General features: G+C 35.1%; 1 protein-coding gene across 1 annotated transcript; it reads right to left on the bottom strand.

Annotated features, from left to right (window-relative positions):
* Positions 1–112: 112 nt before the first annotated feature.
* LOC121972931 (nuclear cap-binding protein subunit 1-like) lies at positions 113–19,162 on the bottom strand. The gene is made up of 10 exons (XM_042524544.1): positions 18,924–19,162; positions 18,231–18,290; positions 16,822–16,878; positions 16,103–16,174; positions 15,758–15,820; positions 11,552–11,728; positions 3,163–3,288; positions 2,755–2,821; positions 1,688–1,881; positions 113–263 (listed from the first exon to the last, which is right to left on the bottom strand). The coding sequence occupies exons 1-10, from the start codon at positions 19,005–19,007 to the stop codon at positions 141–143; spliced, it is 1,023 nt and encodes a 340-aa protein (XP_042380478.1). The 5' UTR covers positions 19,008–19,162; the 3' UTR covers positions 113–140.
* Positions 19,163–20,259: the final 1,097 nt, after the last annotated feature.

The following is a 20,259-nucleotide window of genomic DNA, read 5'->3' on the forward strand; positions in this document are numbered from 1 at the left end:
GAGAAGAATTATTTTCTGAGGCACATTTAATACGACTTGATAATTTTTTTTGTTTTTTCATTATTTACCAATGTTAGTTGCCTTTACTGAGACATCATTTTGATTCTGAGAATCCTTCAGCTGAACCATCTCACAATTATTTAAAACTCAAGAGAAGCTATGTTAAGACAACATGGGAGTGATATAACCCACCATCCGTTGAAGAAAAGCAGCACATCTAACAAATACTCTTCCACAATGAACCGGTCAATAGGCTGTATATGCTGTCACAGAGAGAGAACATTAGAATTGCTTCTTCGAGGAACAGATCAAGCAAAGATCTACAACATGACTATAGGAAGATATTATGCTGTAAAACAATGAAAGAAGATGCAACTCTAGCATCTGAATGAAGATTTTAGACAAACCAAACAACACAGAACTGGTCTAAGCTTCCTTGAAGGAATAAAAAGGATCCTAGGCAATTTGAATTAATACAGGCTTTTTACTTTAAATACAAAATTGATTCATGATCCTTCTCAACTAATGGGATCACACTTTCTACTGTCTAACTCAACATATTATTTCCAATTTCTCACCACCATGCCCTTACTAACTTTCCTAATTCAGATACCTAAGATTCTCAATAGAAACCTTTAGAAGGCTTTTAATTACAGGAAAGTGTTAATAATTCTGATTCAGTCAGACAAATTGGATGATTATCTCCAGAAAATACTTGTAACTCAATTTTTGATCTGCTATTTTTGAGTCAAGGAATAATAGATATAAAGAATCAATATTGATATATCCATCCTGTTATTAAACCCAGTCAATCCCTTTCATATGGCTCTCGGTCATCAATTGTTTAGAAAAACCTTGGTGCTTAATCAGCTTAATCAAACATTTCCAATAGATGAATTCATCATTAGACTGGCATTTACTGGATAACATTTAGGCATTAGCCCTATAAGACAACAAATTCTCCCAATATGTTTGACATGCGCTACTGCTTCAGCCTTAATGCAATATGCATGTATCCATCCATTCAAATTGTAGCAAACCATCTTCATCCAATCAGAACTGACATTTGATTTTTCAAACTTGCAATTCTCTTCCTTCTTTCAATTCCATATCCATCAAAAAGTGTAAAAGAAAAAAATTATAACATGAATGTCCACAAGAATTTTAACAAATTGACCGAGATTTCAATTCCTACCATAATGATTCAACTCAGAGAAGAAGATAACATATATGATGGATATAAATCACACATAAGTGACTAAGAATTACTGCTCAAAAAATAATACACAACATAAGATGAACAGGGGAATAATCAACCACTAAAATGCTGGTGTATAGTTTCAGTTCTCATGAATAATTGATTTTGGTTCAAGTGGATTTCAGGAAATAAAGAAGTGAAATCCTGTAGTCTGGATAAGATATGACCATTCAGTAAGCCTAACAAACAACAGAACTATCCTATTGGAAAATTTTCAATCCAAATTATCACGCTGACAGAATAAATGAACTAGCTGAAAGTAGCTGATTCAAAGATCCTACATCACAAAATATCAGACAATCTCATTTCCACATCAGTAGAATTGGAAATTCAAAGAAGCCAAAAATCAAACTGATTACTTGTATCAGCTCCCTTAATAAGTGTGCATGGAAGTAGACTCTTAGTCATAAACATTGAATGTGTATCTACCTCAGTTTTGCTTGAAGGGAATATGTGAAGTCGACGGAGCCTTTGAGGATACTTCAGCTTGACTTCATAATTATCTTTTTCTCTGGATATTGTAGACTGTGAAGTTGCAGATTGCTTTGGACAGCTGATATGAGGAAGACTGTAAGATTTTCCAGTGACCAATTGCTCTTCAAAGGATAGATGAGGCCTTGGAACTGCAAATAAAATTGAGCAATATAACATACCAAATGCCAACAATAGCTCAATAATCTGTTATAACTTGATTCAGATGAATAGCCAAAAGAAAAGTGTACTTATATTTAACATCTAAACATAAAAATACCACTAGACTGAAGAGTAAGTTAACAATAATTCATGATGACCAGCAGGTAGAGAGAAACATCTCATTTTACCAACAAATGGATAGGAATGTACCTACTGGACACAACTAAAATTAACAAGAATAGAAGATGAAGATGATGGGTACTGAGAAGCCACACATTGATAATCTATTAAACATCAAACATTCCCTTTTAATAGAACAGGTATAACTTGCATTAGTTAAACGTTAAGCGCAGTTGAATTTTAAAAACAAGGTAGTATTGATGAGCAGCATAGTTTGTTTGGAATATAAGAGAAACCAGTAATCCTGTCCTTCGCTTTCTTAGCAATAAGGTTCAGAAGATAAATTTTTTTCCACATGTAGTTCTACAGCCATGTTGAGGCTCACTGACTACTTTCAAGAATGTTTAACTGAATGTTAAATTGCATGGTATCAAGTCCATTATTTTTCAACAAAGGAGGTTAGTTATAAAAGATTATTAGCAACAAGCATCTAACTAGCATTGCATAAAGGTGCATTTTAGGATACATAGGCTTAAAGATCAAAAATCAAAAGGTTTCTCTTCATGATAATGTAATTAAGAAAATAAAATAGGAATGCTATAGTTGGCAGTGTATGTGCAACTATTATTATTGCACAATAAGAAGAATCATCATTTTGTTCTATACAACACAATTACAAAATTGAGCACTATCAACCATCATGATGGCATTGAGTAAAAACTAGATTTGAATAAAGCACCAACCACTATCAACCTTCCATCCATTAGAGGAAAGAGCTTGTATACGATCCCATAAATCTTCTAGAAAATCCTGAAAATAAAATACAATGCACAATTACAGTTTTCTTAAAGTAATGAGAGGTTAGAAGTGTTCAATACATTACAAAACAATGAAACAGAAAAGTTTGCAAAATGACTAATAAAAACTACAATACTACCTACATACACAACATTCACCACACTCTTCAGATATAGCCTATCTGCATAAATATAACCAATCTAGGATTCTATGAAGAATTAAGAATCAAAGCACCCTGACATGGTATAACATTAGCACCATAATCTATTACAAGAGATAAACTGTGAAACACATGAACACTATAAGTTGGCAATGGTTAGTGCAGAACGACTTTGAAGGCCAAATAAGATTACCTTTTCAGTGACAGATTTGTCTCCATCAGTCTCAAATGCAGTGAAACTATTATCATACGAGCGCTTCCTGACCAATAAATAAGATTGTATCTGAACAATGACTCTATCAAACTCCTCTGGCACTTGCTGCAATCCAATGTGATGGTTACACTTTACTATAGCAGAAAGAGAATAAATATACCTACAAATGACTAAATTAATGGAGATAATGTTGTTAATGTACTTAGTTCCCTATTGAAAAAGGAGAAAAAAATAAACTGAATTATGCAATGATAAATGTTTTTGGACAGGGAAAGATGCCTGCCACATGTAAAGTCCAACTTCCATTTTACCTGAGTACTCAATTGGATTGCCACACACTCAGGAGAAAACACTCATTACTGTTGATTTTCCAGACAATTTTTTCCTTTACAATTATCTGAAAATGACATTGTGTATAATTGTATATGCCACGAAATTAAATTGTGTCGTGTGTTGAAGTGTGATGCCCTCAGCGCCTTAGCATTGGATAAATTTAAGGCAACAAATTTCAATAACAAGAAGAAATGGAGACAATCTCAGGAGCAGAGTGATTTGAAGTGCAATTATCATTTCAATGAAGACCTTGGCAGATAAAAAACCTGGTGTTTGGTGTCGCAGAAACATCATCTCAAGGCATGTGTAAACTTTGATGACATCAACATCATCAAATGCTAAAACGTGTAGGACCATCAATTGGTAAGGCACAAGTCATATTAAGTCCATGATGATCCCTAAGTGTACATAGTGAAACATTTTCCTATTTTGACTAGAGCTCTGTGTCACCGCTGTGCATGAAGGGATCCCTCACAAATGGGAAACAGATGGTTAGACACTCAAGTGATGCATTGAAAAATCATTGGCACTCAAAACAAACCACTGAAATTCTTTGGCAAGTTGTTGAAGCAAAAAAATGTGGTACAACTTCCTACTCTTGTCAGGCATAAATCTATAATTAGTGAATCCTAGGTCTATCATTATTCGCCGGATAAGATCTCCAACCCACCCTTCCTTCCTGCCAAGCACACGCTTTCATGCTGAGATCATTATTGTTAAAAATCTCCAACGTGCTTCTGATTATACCTATGATCGCAGTGTAGATCTCCAAGTTTCAATACATTATTTTAGCATCGACACCGATATTCAGAATGCATGACTGTAGTTTGACAGAAATTCTATTTCTTCATTGATAGGATATCCTCCTTATATACAAAAATAAATCCCTTAAAATTAGGGATGCGATAAGTATGAGCTAATTACAATACATCTAGGAAATAAATCCCTATTAAATAGGGATAAAATAACAAGTTGCCTAGTTTGAATTTCAACACTCCCCTCAACCTAGGCTATAAATGCTCTCCAAACCCATAATTGAGCTCAGCTCGGAGATGTTGGGTTTGAATAATACCTTTGTCAAAATGTGCCTGGTGTTTTGAAGGCATATGGCGGAGGATGATGTCTTCATTTTCAATCTTCTCACTAATGAAATGTTTGTCAATTTCCACATGTTTGGAACAGTCATGCTGAACTGGATTCTTGGCAATGGCAATAGCTGACTAATTGTCACACATAATTTGAATTGGACCTCTTGTTTTTAGCATGAGTTCCATTAGAATCCGTTGTAACTAGATTCGCTCACAAATGCCCAATGTCAGAGCTCGAAATTCAGCCTCGGCACTACTTCGAGCTACAACTGTTTGCTTTTTACTACGCTAAGGGACCAGATTTCCCCAAAGAAACGTACAATATTGAGAAGTAGATCTTCGGTTACTAGGTGAACTTGGCCCGTCAGCATCAGTGTAAACCTCTAAGGTTTGTTTGTCTTTCTTTCTAAACATAAGTCATTTTCTTGGATCCCTTTTAGACATCTCAATATTCGAATTCCAGCATACATGTGATCAATGGAAGGATTTCCCAGAAATTGTCTAACCTAGCTGACAACAAAACTTATATCTAGACAAGTGTGAGTTAGGTAGATAAGTTTGCCTACCAATCATTGATATCACCTTTATCAGCTTCCATTTCATCGGTCTAAGACCTTTACTTGGTATTAGGATCCATCGGTGTATCAACTGACTTCGTCCACTCAACCACCTAGTTTCTTGTAGTAGATGAATAACATACTTTCTTCGAGAGACAAAGATTCCTCTATGACCTCTAGCGCCCTCCATTTCCTAAAAGTATTTGAGTTGTCCTAGATCCTTGATTTCAAACTCCTTAGATAGGAGTGACTTGAGCCTTTTGATTTTTGGTTTATGATTTCATGTGAAGACAATAGCATCAACATATAGAGTTAGTACTGAGATTTTTCCATGTAGAAAATGTTTCACAAATAGTGTGTGAGACTGGAAGTAGCCATCTCTTTTAAGGACTTTAGCAAATTTGTCAAATCAAGCTCTGGCTCTCCTTAGTTTGCAAACTTTTCCTTCTATACTATTTGTCTCAGATCCTGCAAGGACATCCATGTAAACTTCTTCCACAAAATCTCCATTTAGAAATGTGGTCTTCACATTTAGCTAAACCAATGGCCAATCTAAGTTAGCAGTAATAGACAGTAATACCCGGATGATATTTAGTTTTGCAACCGGTGTAAAAGTCTCTTGATAGCCAATCCCATAGGACTGGGTGTAACCTTTTGTCATTGATCGAGCCTTGTATCTATTTATGCTTCCATCTGGGTATTGCTTGATTGAAAAAATCCACTTACATCCCACAGTTCTTTTTCCTTGAGGTAGCTCAGATGGTGTCCAAGTCCCTGTGTATTCCTCTAAGATTGTCTTGCGTCATTCAGGAACTTTTAAAGCTTCATACACAGAACTAGGAATACTGATCTTATCAAGTGATGTCACAAATGCTTGGTACCCTAGAGATACATGTAAGAAAGACATATAATTGTGCATCGAATGAAGAGTACAAGATCAAGTACCTTTTATGTGTGTAATATGCTGGTCCAATGTGGGATATGTGGAACTGGTTCTATTAGATCCCGCTACTTTTCAAGTTTAACTTAGCCTTGAGTTGACTCATGATACGGCTAAGTTTCATGCAAAGACACAAGATGTTTTCTCCTCACATAGACTTTCACTATATCATGGGAAGGTGGCATATTCTTTTGAGGTTTCGAGATAGGTGGCATATGTGATTGTGATGATGATGGAGAGAAAGAAGTTGATACGGATAATGGAGAGGAAGGAGTTGATGGAGGGTTGAGTGATGATGATGGTAAGATTGAGGAAGGATTCGGTTCAAGAAGGGACTCCTAATCCCGATCCCAATACAATTTAATTTTGTTCTCCCCTGAATTGTAGTATTGGAGTAGTATGAAATGTGTTCAAAGAAGGTAACATTCATAGAGTGATAAATTTTCTAGGTGATTGGAGAGAAGCACTTACAATCCTTTTTGTTCGTTGAATATCCCAAGAAAATGCACTTAAGTGCACGTAAATCAAACTTTCCCGATATTGAGAGTGTTTGTGGACAAATGCAATACATCCAAAGAGTTTGAAAGAGATGTTGGAGATAAGTCTAAATGCAAGATATAGGTTTTGTGAAACCTAAAATAGAGTGCTAAACTTAAGAACTTTGGAAGGGAGACGATTAATAAGATAAGTAGCTATTAGAACTGCTTCTCCCTAAAATTTGGTTGGAGCGTGAGCTTGGAAGAGTAAGGAGCGGGCTACCTCAAGTATATGCTAATTTTTTCGTTCACCTATACCATTTTGTTGGGGTGTATTACATATGAACTTTGTTGGACTATGCCATTGGATTAGAGATAGGAGCTAAGGCTAGAATTAAAGAAGTCTTTGGCATTATTTGTTTTGAGAATCTGAATGTCAACCTCGAACTGGGTTTTGATCATAGCATGAAAATTCTGAAAGATTTGTGTGGTCTTAGATTTTTCTTTCATAAGAAAAGTCCAACACAACCTTGTGTGATCATCAACAAAAAATAAGAATCATCTAGAGCCAGTAAGACTTGGATTTTTGAATGGTCTCCAAATGTCCCCATGAATGAGAGAGAAATGTTGTGTTGGTTGATATTAACGGGGTGCATAAGTGTGTCTGGTATGTTAGCATACTGACATACATCACACTAAAAGAAATCAGGACTTTTTGTTGATAAATAATGAAGAGAAAAGATGTTTCAAATAGATGAAATATGGATATCCTAATCGATAGTATCACATCATAATTTCACTTTCATTATTGGATAGACTACTGGACCTAAAACTATAGATTGGCTAACAATTGAGCTCAATAAAGTGGCTATGTAGGAAAAGCTAAGAAGGTAAAGTCTTGCGTGAAGTTTAGCACAGCCAATCATCTTCCCGATGCTCAAGTCCAAAAAAACACAACAATCACCAAAGAACTTAGTTTCACAGTTAAGGTCTCGGTTGAGCCTACCAACTGACACAAGATTACAAGCAAGTCCAGACACATAAAGCATGGAATTGAGATTGATATTGCTGGAAATTTTGACTGCCCCGTTCCGACCACTTTAGTACTGGTACCATTTGCTATACGCACCATTAGATCTTTGTCACATAATATAAATGTTGAGAATAACATTCTGTCACCTGTCATATGTTCAAATGCTCCTAAATCGATGATCTAAGAGAACTTGTTTGTGTGCATTGAAATAGGATTGCTAGTTGATGAGTTGGAATCTGAACTCTTAAATAGATTATTCTGTTGAAATAACTTTTGGAGCATATCTAGCTGCTCTTTGGATAAAGGAGAGCTCACAGATTTTAAATTTTCAACAGACGCATGATGTGCCTTTGCCTCTTGGCAAGGAGGCTTCCAATCGACAGACTTTCCATGGAATTGCCAGCATTGTTCTTTGAGATGGCCTCGCTTTTAACAGTGATCACACCAAGGCCTGCTCCTCCATGGTCCATCGTCACATGCATTTCAAGGCTCACCGGCGTTGCGGTTTGTGGACTAACTTCGAGCTACTAATGTACTAGAATTAGTAGAGCTACTAATGCACTAGAATTAGTAGAGGAGTCCTCGCATAGATTCGGGACCTCCAAGATGTAGGACCATCCCATCATTATTCATTTGCGACTCTCCTCTCGGCGCACTTCTATAAATGCTTCCCTAAGGCTAGGTAGCGGCTTGTTGCCGAGAATTCTGCCCCACACTTCGTCAAGCGACTTATCGAGCCCACTTAAGAACTTGAAGACATGCTTTGTCTCCACAATCTTCCGATAGCAATTTCTATCCTTTGTGAGTTTTGAACATGTCTAGTTGTTACCAATACTGATTAAGTGAGCTGTAGTAAGCTGTCACTATAGACTCCCCTTGTTGGAGACTTTGCAAAGTGCCTCCACATGAAAAAAACTCTATAGTGTTGTCACAGCTTAAGTAGGTTTTCCGGACAGCCTCCCAAACATCGCTGACAAAGGTACAAGCAAAAAAATTTCACCAATCTCCTCCATCGAGTTGATCAGCCACATCACCAAGTTATTCTCAGCTCTCCAAATGCGATGCTCTAGAGAGTCAGGATTTGGTTTTGGAATACAGTTAGATAGTCATCTTTGACCCTTCCACTCACAAACATCATCATAGATTCGGACCATTGAAGATAATTGTGGCAATTAAATTTGTGAGTAGTGATGGAAAGGAGACTGCCTTCTAGAGAAGAAGGCATGACGCGAAACCGAAGGAAAATCCTGCCATGTCTTGCATTGAACAATCAGAGTCGGTAATGATTTGTCACACCGGGAAGTGAGATCAGATTGTTTGTCCCAAGATTCCCGTGTCCCCTCGCCGATCGGACGGGCTAGATCACATCTCAAGGATGGAGGGGACATCACGAGAATGTCATGCCTGTCCGATTGGCGAGGAGACACGGGGACATGGAAATCTTGGGACAAAGGATCTGATTTGCCTAGAAGTTGACTGCTCTGTTTATTGTCAATGACCGGAATGGAAGTTGATGTTGTTGCTGCTGGAAGAACCAGCAATCGTTGGAATTGTCTTGCGGATGGAGGAAGAACGAGCCACTAGGGTTTCTGCAACAAGGGTTTTTGCTTTGATACCATGTAGTTTGATAGAAATTTTATTTCTTCATTGATAGGGTATCCTCCTTATACACAAAGATAAATCCCATAAAATTAGGAATGTGATAAGTATGAGCTAATTACAATCCATCTAGAAAATAAATCCCTAAAAATTGCCTAGTTTGAATTTCAACAATGACTAAATAAGACATTAGGTTTTTATACATATATCATTTGATTAAAAAAACCCGCCTAAAGTCATACTAGAGATGACCTTCTGAAGACTAAAATCTCAAACAACATACATAGGAGACTCAAATTAACTGGAGCAAAAAAAGTTGATATCGCTCACGCCAAGCGGCCAGTATCGCTGGCCCCACGGCAAAATACAAACAGGTAGGGACATTTTGCCCTAGCACAACGACCCTTTGCACGGGGAGATCAGGCACCTAACGATGTATTTTGCACCCGTTGGGATTTGACCCTCAAGAACTATTGGAGCAAACACTCATGCTCAAATTAAGCATTTTCATGAAGTTGAAGTTGTCAGAACCCAATACTATAAAGGTATCCATATGACCATATCCGTTCTATGATGGATCAACATTAAATTACTAAAATTTAACCCAAAGACTTATACGGGATAGAAAATGATGAAATGATTAACCACTCAATAAAGGCTCTAAATTGGTGTAGTATTTGTTGGATATAACAGGTCTTTGAAATCATAGAATTATACAATATTGAATAGAAAATTTGTATTTGTGAGGATGAGATATTAAATGTAGGTCTATACAGTATGGTTTTGCAAGCGTTGAATGATAAAAAATTAATACCAAACCATAAAGAGGATAATCCCAAATTGCATGACTAGCATCTAATTTCAAAAATATTTTAGGGAAGGACCCATACATATTCGGATCAGTTGGAGCTCCTATATCTTCCAAAAGGGAAAAAGCTTTCTGAGAGTTATTTCATGGATCCGTAAGAAAATAGTTATGTTCTCTCGGTAAATCAAAAGTGTATAATGCCTAAAACTAACCAAAGTTCACTGTGGTGGAGGTGGGGGAAGCGGATCGAAAAAAAAAAAAGGAATTCTAGTTGTAAGATATCTAATGAAACTGTAGCAGGAATTGAGATCTATGATCCGATCTGCAAGGATCATGATTGAGAATTATTTGATTGTCTTTCTTCAAGGAAGAAGTGAAACATAATCAACTTGAATGCAGGACAACCGTTCGAAATCTTAGGGAAAGATTTGATTTCTTATCTCATGTCTGCTTGCGCGAAAAAAGACCAATTGAGGGGGAGGGTTTCTTCAAACAACAAGGAGCTGAGATAAGTATTCAATCAAATGATATTGAACATGTTTCCCATCTCTTCTAGAGAAACAAGTGCCATATTTTTTTGCAAAATTATGCTCAAAATTTCATATGTGCAATTCCGCCAAGATCACTTCGTTAATTGGGGGAAGAATAAGCACGAATTGGATTTTTTTAGGAACGTATCGAGAGAGAATTTGATTTGGTTAGACAATGTGAGGTTGATTAACAAGGATCGTTTTTTAAGTAAGGTATGAAATGTATTGTCAAATATGCAATATGATTCCACAAGATTTAGATATATTTTCATTCAAGTAGGGGATTCTAGCCAATTGAAAGGATCTTCTGATCAATCCATAGATCATTTTGATTCTATTAGAAATGAGGATTCATAATATCTCACATTGATCGATCAAACAGAGATTCAACAACTAAAAGAGAGATTGATTCTTTGGGATCCTTTCTTTCTTCAAATGGAACGAACGGAGATAGAATCAGATCAACTCCCGAAATGCCTTTTTAGATCTTCCTCAATGTCCTAGCTATTTACAGAACATGAGAAGCAAATGAATAATCATCTACTTCCGGAAGAAAAGAATTTTTTGGAAATTCTACAAGATCAATTCGTTCTTTTTTCTCTTACATATGATCAGAACTTCATCTGAGTTCGAATCCTATAGAAAGGTCCACCAGAGGAGATTTATCACTCTTTTGATAACTCGAGTGGATTACATTTGCTATGACTCTGAACCATATGATAGTTTTGCAACGTGAAGAATAGTCAGTACAAATTAGCTTTAATAAAAATTGACAAATCATAAAGCACAATGTAGTGATCAACATGATATGGAAAAAGTTGCTCGAGTCCATATATGAATGATGGATACATGAACTTTCCATAAAAAAACTATTTTTCATAACAATAAAGAAAAATTGAAGAGCATAAAAAATGTTAAACACATCAACACTGGATGAGTAAAGAAAAATGAGAATCGATGAGCAATACCAGGTGAGATACTTCCAGTGAATAAAAATGTAATACCTCTATCAATTCTGTGCCTCCCCATGGAAGACTGGACAAAATGCAGGTGACATAGAAGTCGGCACATGGCTGCCAAGACAGATTACCAGCCTCCTCATCTATAGTTAACAGAGCAGAGGATAGAAGTGTCTCAAAGACTTCAATAACAGAACTAGGGAGGACAAGCTTGCTACACATCTACACACACGCGCACACACAAAAAGAAATATAAGATTCAAGACCTGATAGAACCAGGCAGATCCTAAAGTACAATTGATATTGCATAAATACAAAATTTGAGTTAGGAAAATAAATTAAAATTAGCTGAAGTGCTAGATACAAGAATCTCAGTAGTTTCATTCTTTACACAGTATAACAACAGGAAGAAAAAAAACTGCACCTCAATAAACAATTAGGTAATTCAATATAATCAAAGAGTAACTAGAGTGATCGGTTCTAGTTATATGAGTATACCTATACACATTAGTTCCACTTGAGGCATTTATTGAATGATGTCAAGGATCTAGCTACAGGACAATATACTGATGTAATTGTTCACAAAAGACATACTAATATTATCCTTCTCAACACACACACACATACACACAAAATCACAAGTAAATAGAATTTTATAAAAAATGATATTTGTTTTTTTTTTTAAAAAAAAATGCTTTACTGTTTTTATAACTGGTAAAGAATATTGCAAATCAATGCAAAAACTTAGTAATCACTTCTTCTAGTGGTAATCACCAAAGTTGCATCTGGGAGCTCATTTCATGCATATTCTAATTGTTATTTGGGATCGAAGGAACTTTCTCATGCAGTAATCTTAAAAATGCCAATCCTGTAAAATGGAAGGAACTAGTCAATATAATATCATGTACTACATCCAACACAAATATTCACAACCCTGAATCCCAGTCAAAATAAATCCCTGTTGCTCTCACTCTCACGACTTCTCAGTGATGAACTGTATATCATTTGTAATCTTACAAAAGTGAAGTAAGATGATGAGGTAAAGTGATTGTAGAGTAAGTAGAAAAGGGACTGCAGAAGAAGGATCAGATATAAGTGTTTCGGCACCATGCTAACACATCATGCCGAATGAACAAAAAAGAAAGGGCCAAAGAACAAGGGCAAGCAGAAGCAGCAAAATAGGAAGAAGAAGACAATGAGAAAGAAGCAATAACAATGGAAGAAAAAAGAAGAATACTAAAAGACAGGAGTTTGAAGCCTTGTTCAAATCTAGCAACACGAAGGAAGCAAGTTCTTTGTTGAAGAGCACACAGTTGACAGCGGAACATGAACGACTAACAAGGAGATAGTAAACTATTTGGTGAACATATCACCATGCATGGAACTCTCACACAAACACCGCAACACCCAAAATCCTCATGCAAACACTTCGCAATGGGTGAAACACTCGTACAATCTGCACCAACATCACAAAACACTCACTTGATCCTCATCAACATCGCTGAAACAAACAGACTTTCACATGGCCAATAGAAGATGAAACCAATCAGACACAAAAGAATCATTTTGAAAGAAACTATAAGTACAATTTAACGGGAACATATCCGCAAAATATTAAATTATTGCTATCTTAATTTGGTACATTTGTCTAACAAAAGACACCACAACAACAACCAAGCCTTATTCCACTAGGTAGGGTCGGCTATATGGATCCTTTTACGCCATTGAGCTCTATCTCCTATTATATCATCATCCTTATCCCACTAGGTAGGGTCTAACAATAAATTTTATCTTAGTTTATTGTTGCTAACCAAGCCTTTTTTTATTTTCCTCATCTTCGTTTGATGTGTGTTTGTCATAGTTTCATATCGCCTAACTGGAACATTTATTGGTCGATTAAGCACGTGCCTGTACCATCTTAAATGTGTCTGAGTTTATCCTCAATAGATGCAACTCCGACTTTCTCTCTAATGCTCTCATTTCTTATTCTGTTCATCCTCGTATGTGCACACATCCACCTTAATATCCTCATCTCTGCAACTTTCATCTTCTACTCATGTGCTCGAGTCATAGTATAACATTCAGCTTCATATAATATAACATATTATGATTTTGTAAAACTTTCTTTTAAATTTTAGAGGTACTTTACGGTCACATAAAACATCCAACGCTCTTCTCCATTTCAACCATCCTGTTTATATTCTATGTAAGACATCTCTCGCAATCCTTCTATCATTTTGCAAAAATAATCCTAAATATTTAAAGCTTTTGGTTCCAGGCAACTCATCATCTCCCATCTTAACAATTATCTCATTACGTCTAATATTGCTAAATTTAAATTTCATATATTCTATTTTTATTTTACTAAGCCTAAAACCTTTATCTTCTAGTGTTTCCCGCTGAGATTCTAATTTAGCATTTACCCATTCACGTGTTTCATCTACCAAAACAATATCATCTTCAAACAATATGCATAATGGTATTGTGTCTTGAATGTGTGTAGTGAGTTCGTCTATAATTAGTGTAAAAAGATTGGGACTTAGAGTTGATCCTTGATGTAACCCTACCTTTATTGGAAATGCTTCAATTATTCCACCTGAAGTCTTTTCTTTGATCGTTACGTCCTCATACATATCTTTAATTAGTTCAATATATGTTACGCTAATACCTCTTTTTTCTATAATTCTTCATATAATTTCTGGACTCTATTATAAGCTTTTTCTAAGTATGAATACCATATGTAGATCTTGTTTTTGCTCCTGATATTTTTCAATTAGTTGTCTATAGCTTCGAATTCTGGAAACAGCCTCTTGCAAAAAGCAGGATAAGGCTGTGTACAATGGATCCTTCCCCGGAACCCCGCATGACAAGGGGTGAGCATTCGGTTAATTTGATATTAATTTTGTATAAATTCTTTTTATTGTTATTTTAAACAAATTTAGTTAATTCGGTGCTAACTGAAATAACTAATTCGGTTAATTCAGTTTTAGTAAAACTTTGATTTGATTCGGTTAGCCAACACTAAATCGGTTTTTGATTAATTCGGTTAATTTATGGACCGAATTAACTGAATGCTCACCCCTAGCCAGGAGCTTCATGCACGGGGTTGCCCTTATGTCTATAGCTTCTATTGTCGATTTTCTAGATATTAACCCAAATTGATTTTCGGTCACTATGGTATCCTTTCTTAATTTTTTCTATTACTTTTTCTCAAAATTTCATGGTATGACTCAATAGTTTAATACCCCTATAGTTTATACAATTTTGTACGTCTCCCTTATTCTTATATAAGGGAACTAAAGTACTTACCCTCCATTGATCAGATATTTTTTTTGTTTTTAATATCATGTTAAATAATTTTATAAGTCATTCAATACCTTATTTCTCTAGGCCCTTCCATACCTCCATTGCGCATCCCATTTAAAGTTTGTTCTACTTCTGAAGTTTGAATCTATGATAAAAATTTAAATTTCTATACTCATTTGACCTACATAAATTACCTAAATTAAGTTCCCTAAACCTTCATTAAAATTTGATAAAAATGTCACCTCCACGGCTCTTTTATTTTTCCATCATTTACTAGTAACCTATTGCATTCATCTTTAATACATTTTATTTGGATAAAATCTCTTGTCTTCCTTTCTCTCATTTTAGCTATTCTATAAATATGTCTCTTTCCCCTCCTTTTATATCTAATTTTTTATATAATCATTCAAATTTCTTTTTTTTGTTGTTTTATTCACTACTTTCTTTGCCTCTTTCTTGGTTTTTGTATATTTTTTTAAATTTTCCTCATTTTTACAAATATATAATTTCTTAAAAGCTACTCGTTTTTCCTTCACTTTCTCTTGTACTTTCTCATTTCACCAACAAGATTCCTCATTTAGTGGTGTATGTCCCTTTGACTCACCGAGTACACTCTTAGCTACTATTTTTAACTTTGATATCATCTCATCCTATATTGTATTAAAGTCACCATATATTTTATCTAATACTTATACTTCTACCTTCTCCTTAAATATATTTTGTTTTTCATCCTTTAACTTCCATCACTTATTTCTAAAAGTCGTATATATTTTCTTTCTATTAATATTATGCTTGAGGCGTATATTCAATTAATAGATTATCGGTAGAAATTAGAAATAAAATATGTAGAAACTGTATAACCTATTAGAACTATGTTCATTAAAAGAGAAAAGAAAAGGCAAATAAAAAATAAAGACCAGTCTATGAAACAAATTAACTACATACCAGTGCTGTCAAAAACCTCAAGGATATGCGGATTTTGTCACAATTTTCTGACAACAAAGCATCCTGACAATTTTAGCAGATGCAAGTGTCAGATAAAGTTCAATACCAGAAAAACATTGTTTTAGCTGGACAATAATTATAACAAACTAAAAACCCTGGAAAATGATTTTATTGCTCATTGGGCAACCAAAGAAATAGTCACATGACAATGAAAAGCTAATCATTACTTGCAAACAGATGTAACAATAAACAATTTGACAGATCAAGAAAAGATCAAATAGAAAACTCTTCGCATATTCAATTTGAAAGTACAACATGGATAGATATCAAGAATTAGAATATTACTTGTAGTTTAGAGTGGATAGCATCTACGACATCCTTTCCAAAATCTTCATTCTCTAAATTTATGAGGCCAACCTGAATGGATAAGTAAACAAATGAACATACAATCAGGTTCTTGGTTCAGAACGCCTATGTGAGCCGATGACAAGATTAGCTGAATCAAAAAATTGATTTTTCCAATGTCTTTTCTGAAAAATAAGAGACGAATTGTCAAAACCATTTTTGGCAAAAGATGCATGACTGTGCAACATCATTAATGTGATGGAAAGATAACAAGACATAAAAGTCACAAATGGCACAGCATGTTAATGCGGTGCAGAAACAATTGCTGGCAAAATTATTTGTGGTGGCATTCATCCTTGTAGAGGTCCAGTTGAGGCGAAATCAAACAATGTTATGAGCATGTGTAAAGAGCCTCGCCCCCCACCGCCACACACACACCAAAAAAATACCCCTCTTAACTTGCAAATCCTAGGTATGCCATTGTCTATGAGTAACTAAATATAATTTGCCACAAGTTAAAATTAGGGCAAACCATCTCAACCATGCATGCGGATTCATAATAAGTAGAAACAAAAAAGGAGTAAAAAAACAATAGAATTGTATATAAGAATTCTGTAAAAAGGTGTTGAATGACACTCATATAGAATGTTGAATGAAAGGTTATCTTGAAATAACAGTATATTATATAATGGAATATTATAGCAACTAATTCGGCATACCAATACTGAATAAAATGGAATTTTATGTGGCAACTGTTCAGCACACTGAAGAAGAAGCTGCAAAAGAATCCATGATATCCATGTTAGCAACACTACACAGCTTCAGAACAACACTAGCAAATCTTAGTTCATGAAAATTAACAGAATCACTACAATAGGAAAAGAGTAGTACTACAACTTGTTTGCTATGCTACATGCATGTTAAGACACATCTTGCTAATCCCAACTATTTTTGAGCATTAGAGTAAACAAATACAACATCAATATTTCTAATAATAAAGTAAAATTGTCTTTCAATAGTTAAGAATCTAGTAGTTGTAAATCAAAATGTTTGTTCAAGATTCTACACTTTTCAGTTCATAATTTTGGAAGAATATGAAATATTAATTAATGAAGGCCCACAAATCAATCTAGAAAATAGAATGCTACTAAAGTCTTTTTATGGCCCAATAATTTAATCAACAAGAATTCATATAGCCTCTTTAGATTAGAAAGTACTATCATTTCATCATTATTGTGGACAAGATAGATGGAATGGTACTTTCCTAGTCTGAAGAACATCAACAATCATAAACTAAAAATTAAATTGATTTTCTCTATGTTCCTATTTGCATTTTCAAATACTTATTTTTCATCCTTCCATTGTATTCTCTCAAATCATTGTAATTGTGAAATGCAAAACTAAATTCTTGATGTGATAGCATGTAACTTGTAAGTGGCACTTAAACAATTGTTTTGCAAGTTATTAACACTTCCGGTATTAATTAGATGGATGTTACTAAAGAAATATGACTTATTCTGCAGTGTTATATTTTGTGTTTGACAATATATGATTGACATATAGTTTTCCCATGTTGAATTACAAATTGATATTGATTAAATACTGTACGCCATTTTTAATAATCATGTATTATTAAAATTGTATATCAACAACATATGCCCCTGCATGTTGCATATGGCTTGTCTAGTGTGTGAGCTACTTACCTACTAAAAACACCTTTTAAAACTTGTTTTTATCAACTATGAGATACATTTAATTCCTTAGAAGAGATAATAATGAATACTGGTCCAATTAAATTTTATTAAAATATGGCATTATTGTATCACTTGTGTGAACCACAATAGACATCTTATTAATTATATGGTTAAATTACAAAGTGATTTTAAATATAATTCCATTTCAACACAAAATCTAAGTTCAAAGTTCAAACACTGATAATTTCCAAAAAAAATGGTTTTTATTTTCTTGTAAAAAAAGGGTACCCTGGATGTCCAGAATGTTTGGTAAAAACTTCTTTAGGTTGCTATGCTTAAACATAAAACAAATAGAAAATTTTACTGATACATCATGTCCCACCCTTTTGTGCCATGAAAGGGCAATCGAGAACGTCCAAGAAAGAAAACATTACCTCGAGTATTTCATCTTTAGAGTGATCAAATTCTCGCGAGAGCGTACTGTGACATGTTTCCTGTAACCAAAAGAAGAATATCCTCTAAGAAAAAGATATGCACCTAACAATGATGAAAATTAACAACTAACCTTGTGAAAAGCCAAAGTAAATTACATGCAAATATAAATTAAGTAGTCACAGCATCAGAAGAATTAGCCATAATCTAATAGAAAAGCTCACATTTCTTCTGAAAGCACTGAGTAACATGATTCCAATGGTATAGGCCATCGGTCACAAACAAAATTCTTGTAGCACAAATAATGAGTTGCAGCAATCACAGGAAATGATGAATTTATTGCGACGAGACTGCAGACATATACTTAGAGGAAGAACTTTATCGTTCAACAAAAATCCCATATTTTGTTTTCTTCACAATAAATCGAACGGAAAACCACCCGTTGTACTAAAAAAAAAAAAGACAACAACTCGCAAAGTCCTGAACCTCCTACTGTTTGGACGTGTTTACGCTAAACTACTCACTGAAAAACACGGCATAGAATTTGCCCTAATACGGTATCAAGCCGGAGCAGGGCGGAGCCAGAATACCAACGTTCTGAAATACTATTTAGTGAAATAACCAAAATAACTAAAATACAAAGAAAAAAAACAGAGATCTGGAAAGTTGGTCAATCAGGAGGAGAAGAACCCTACTATGTGGTCTTTGTAGTCGACTGAGCCTCCGTACTCTGGGCACTTATCGCCCACCCGAAGAAGAAGCGCCCGCCAACTGCTCATCGATTCCGCTGATCCTGAGGGTTAGTGGAGTTAGAAAAGGAGTGCCTGCAGGAGAGCAGTGAGCGTTCTGGTCGGTAGCAGTAGCAGAACGAGGAAGGAGGGTTTTGGTTGGGGACTTCAGCCCGGACCGAAACCCTCGCGAAACTGGGCGTCGGTTCGAGATTTGCATTGAGCGTTAAACCGGACGTGGACTGAACTGAGAAAACCCATATTACCAAGGGGTTTTCCCCATATTTCCACTTTACCGATTACCATTAATAAATCAATTTATAAGTAATTTGAATTTATTTTTAAATTTTAAAATAAATATATTTTATTAATCAAAAATAAAAACCACAATTTGAAAAATCATTTATCGTCGGGAGTGGCTATTTTCAAGAAAATTATAGTTTATCAAATAACGACCCAACAAGGATCTTGTTGCAAATATACACAATAATTTATGAGAGCTAAACCCTAACTTTGCCATATAAATACAGCTTCACTGCTGAGTCAACCCTCGTCTTCCTGGTTTTCCGTCATCGCCGGCGGGTGAGTGCTGCTGCCATCGATCCGTGAGTCCTCTGCATCTCTTTACTTTTGTTCTTATCTAAATCCGATCTGTTAGTTTTAATCGATGTGTGAAGAAGCAAAGGCGATAATGCGGATGATTGTTAAGGGATTTCCTGAAGGGATAATCCAAAATCCCTCTATGATCGAAATGTACCAATGGGTTCTTCTGAGCCTTCTCTGCTTCTCGCAATCTCATGCATAAATCCTTCAGGTTTTCCTTTTTTGCCGAGTTGGTCCGTTTTTATCTGAATTTAGTTGAATAAACTGTGATCTGGTGTGATTGTTACTCTTGATCTGGAATCCACTTCTCGATTTCAACTCCAAATTGGAGGATTTGTATTATTTGATTGTGTTTATTGAACAATATAAATATCATTTCTCCTCAAATTTCAACAAGATTTTTTCTCTCCGTCTTTTCTACTTTACTTTAAGTCAACATAAGTTGATGATAAATAAGTTTGATTGTGAGTCCTCTGCATCTCTTTACTTTTGTTCTTGTCTAAATCTGATCTATTAGTTTGAATCGATGTGTGAAGAAGCAAAGGCTATGATGTGGATGATGGTTAAGGGATTTCCTGAAGGGATAATCCAAAATCTTCTATGATCGAAATGTACCAATGGATTCTTCTGAGCCTTCTCCGCTTCTCGCAATCTCATACATAAATCCTTCAGGTTTTCTTTTTTTGCCCGAGGTAGTCCG

The sequence above is a fragment of the Zingiber officinale genome, chromosome 1B (assembly GCF_018446385.1).
Source record: "Zingiber officinale cultivar Zhangliang chromosome 1B, Zo_v1.1, whole genome shotgun sequence".
In the NCBI taxonomy this organism is placed as follows: domain Eukaryota; kingdom Viridiplantae; phylum Streptophyta; class Magnoliopsida; order Zingiberales; family Zingiberaceae; genus Zingiber; species Zingiber officinale.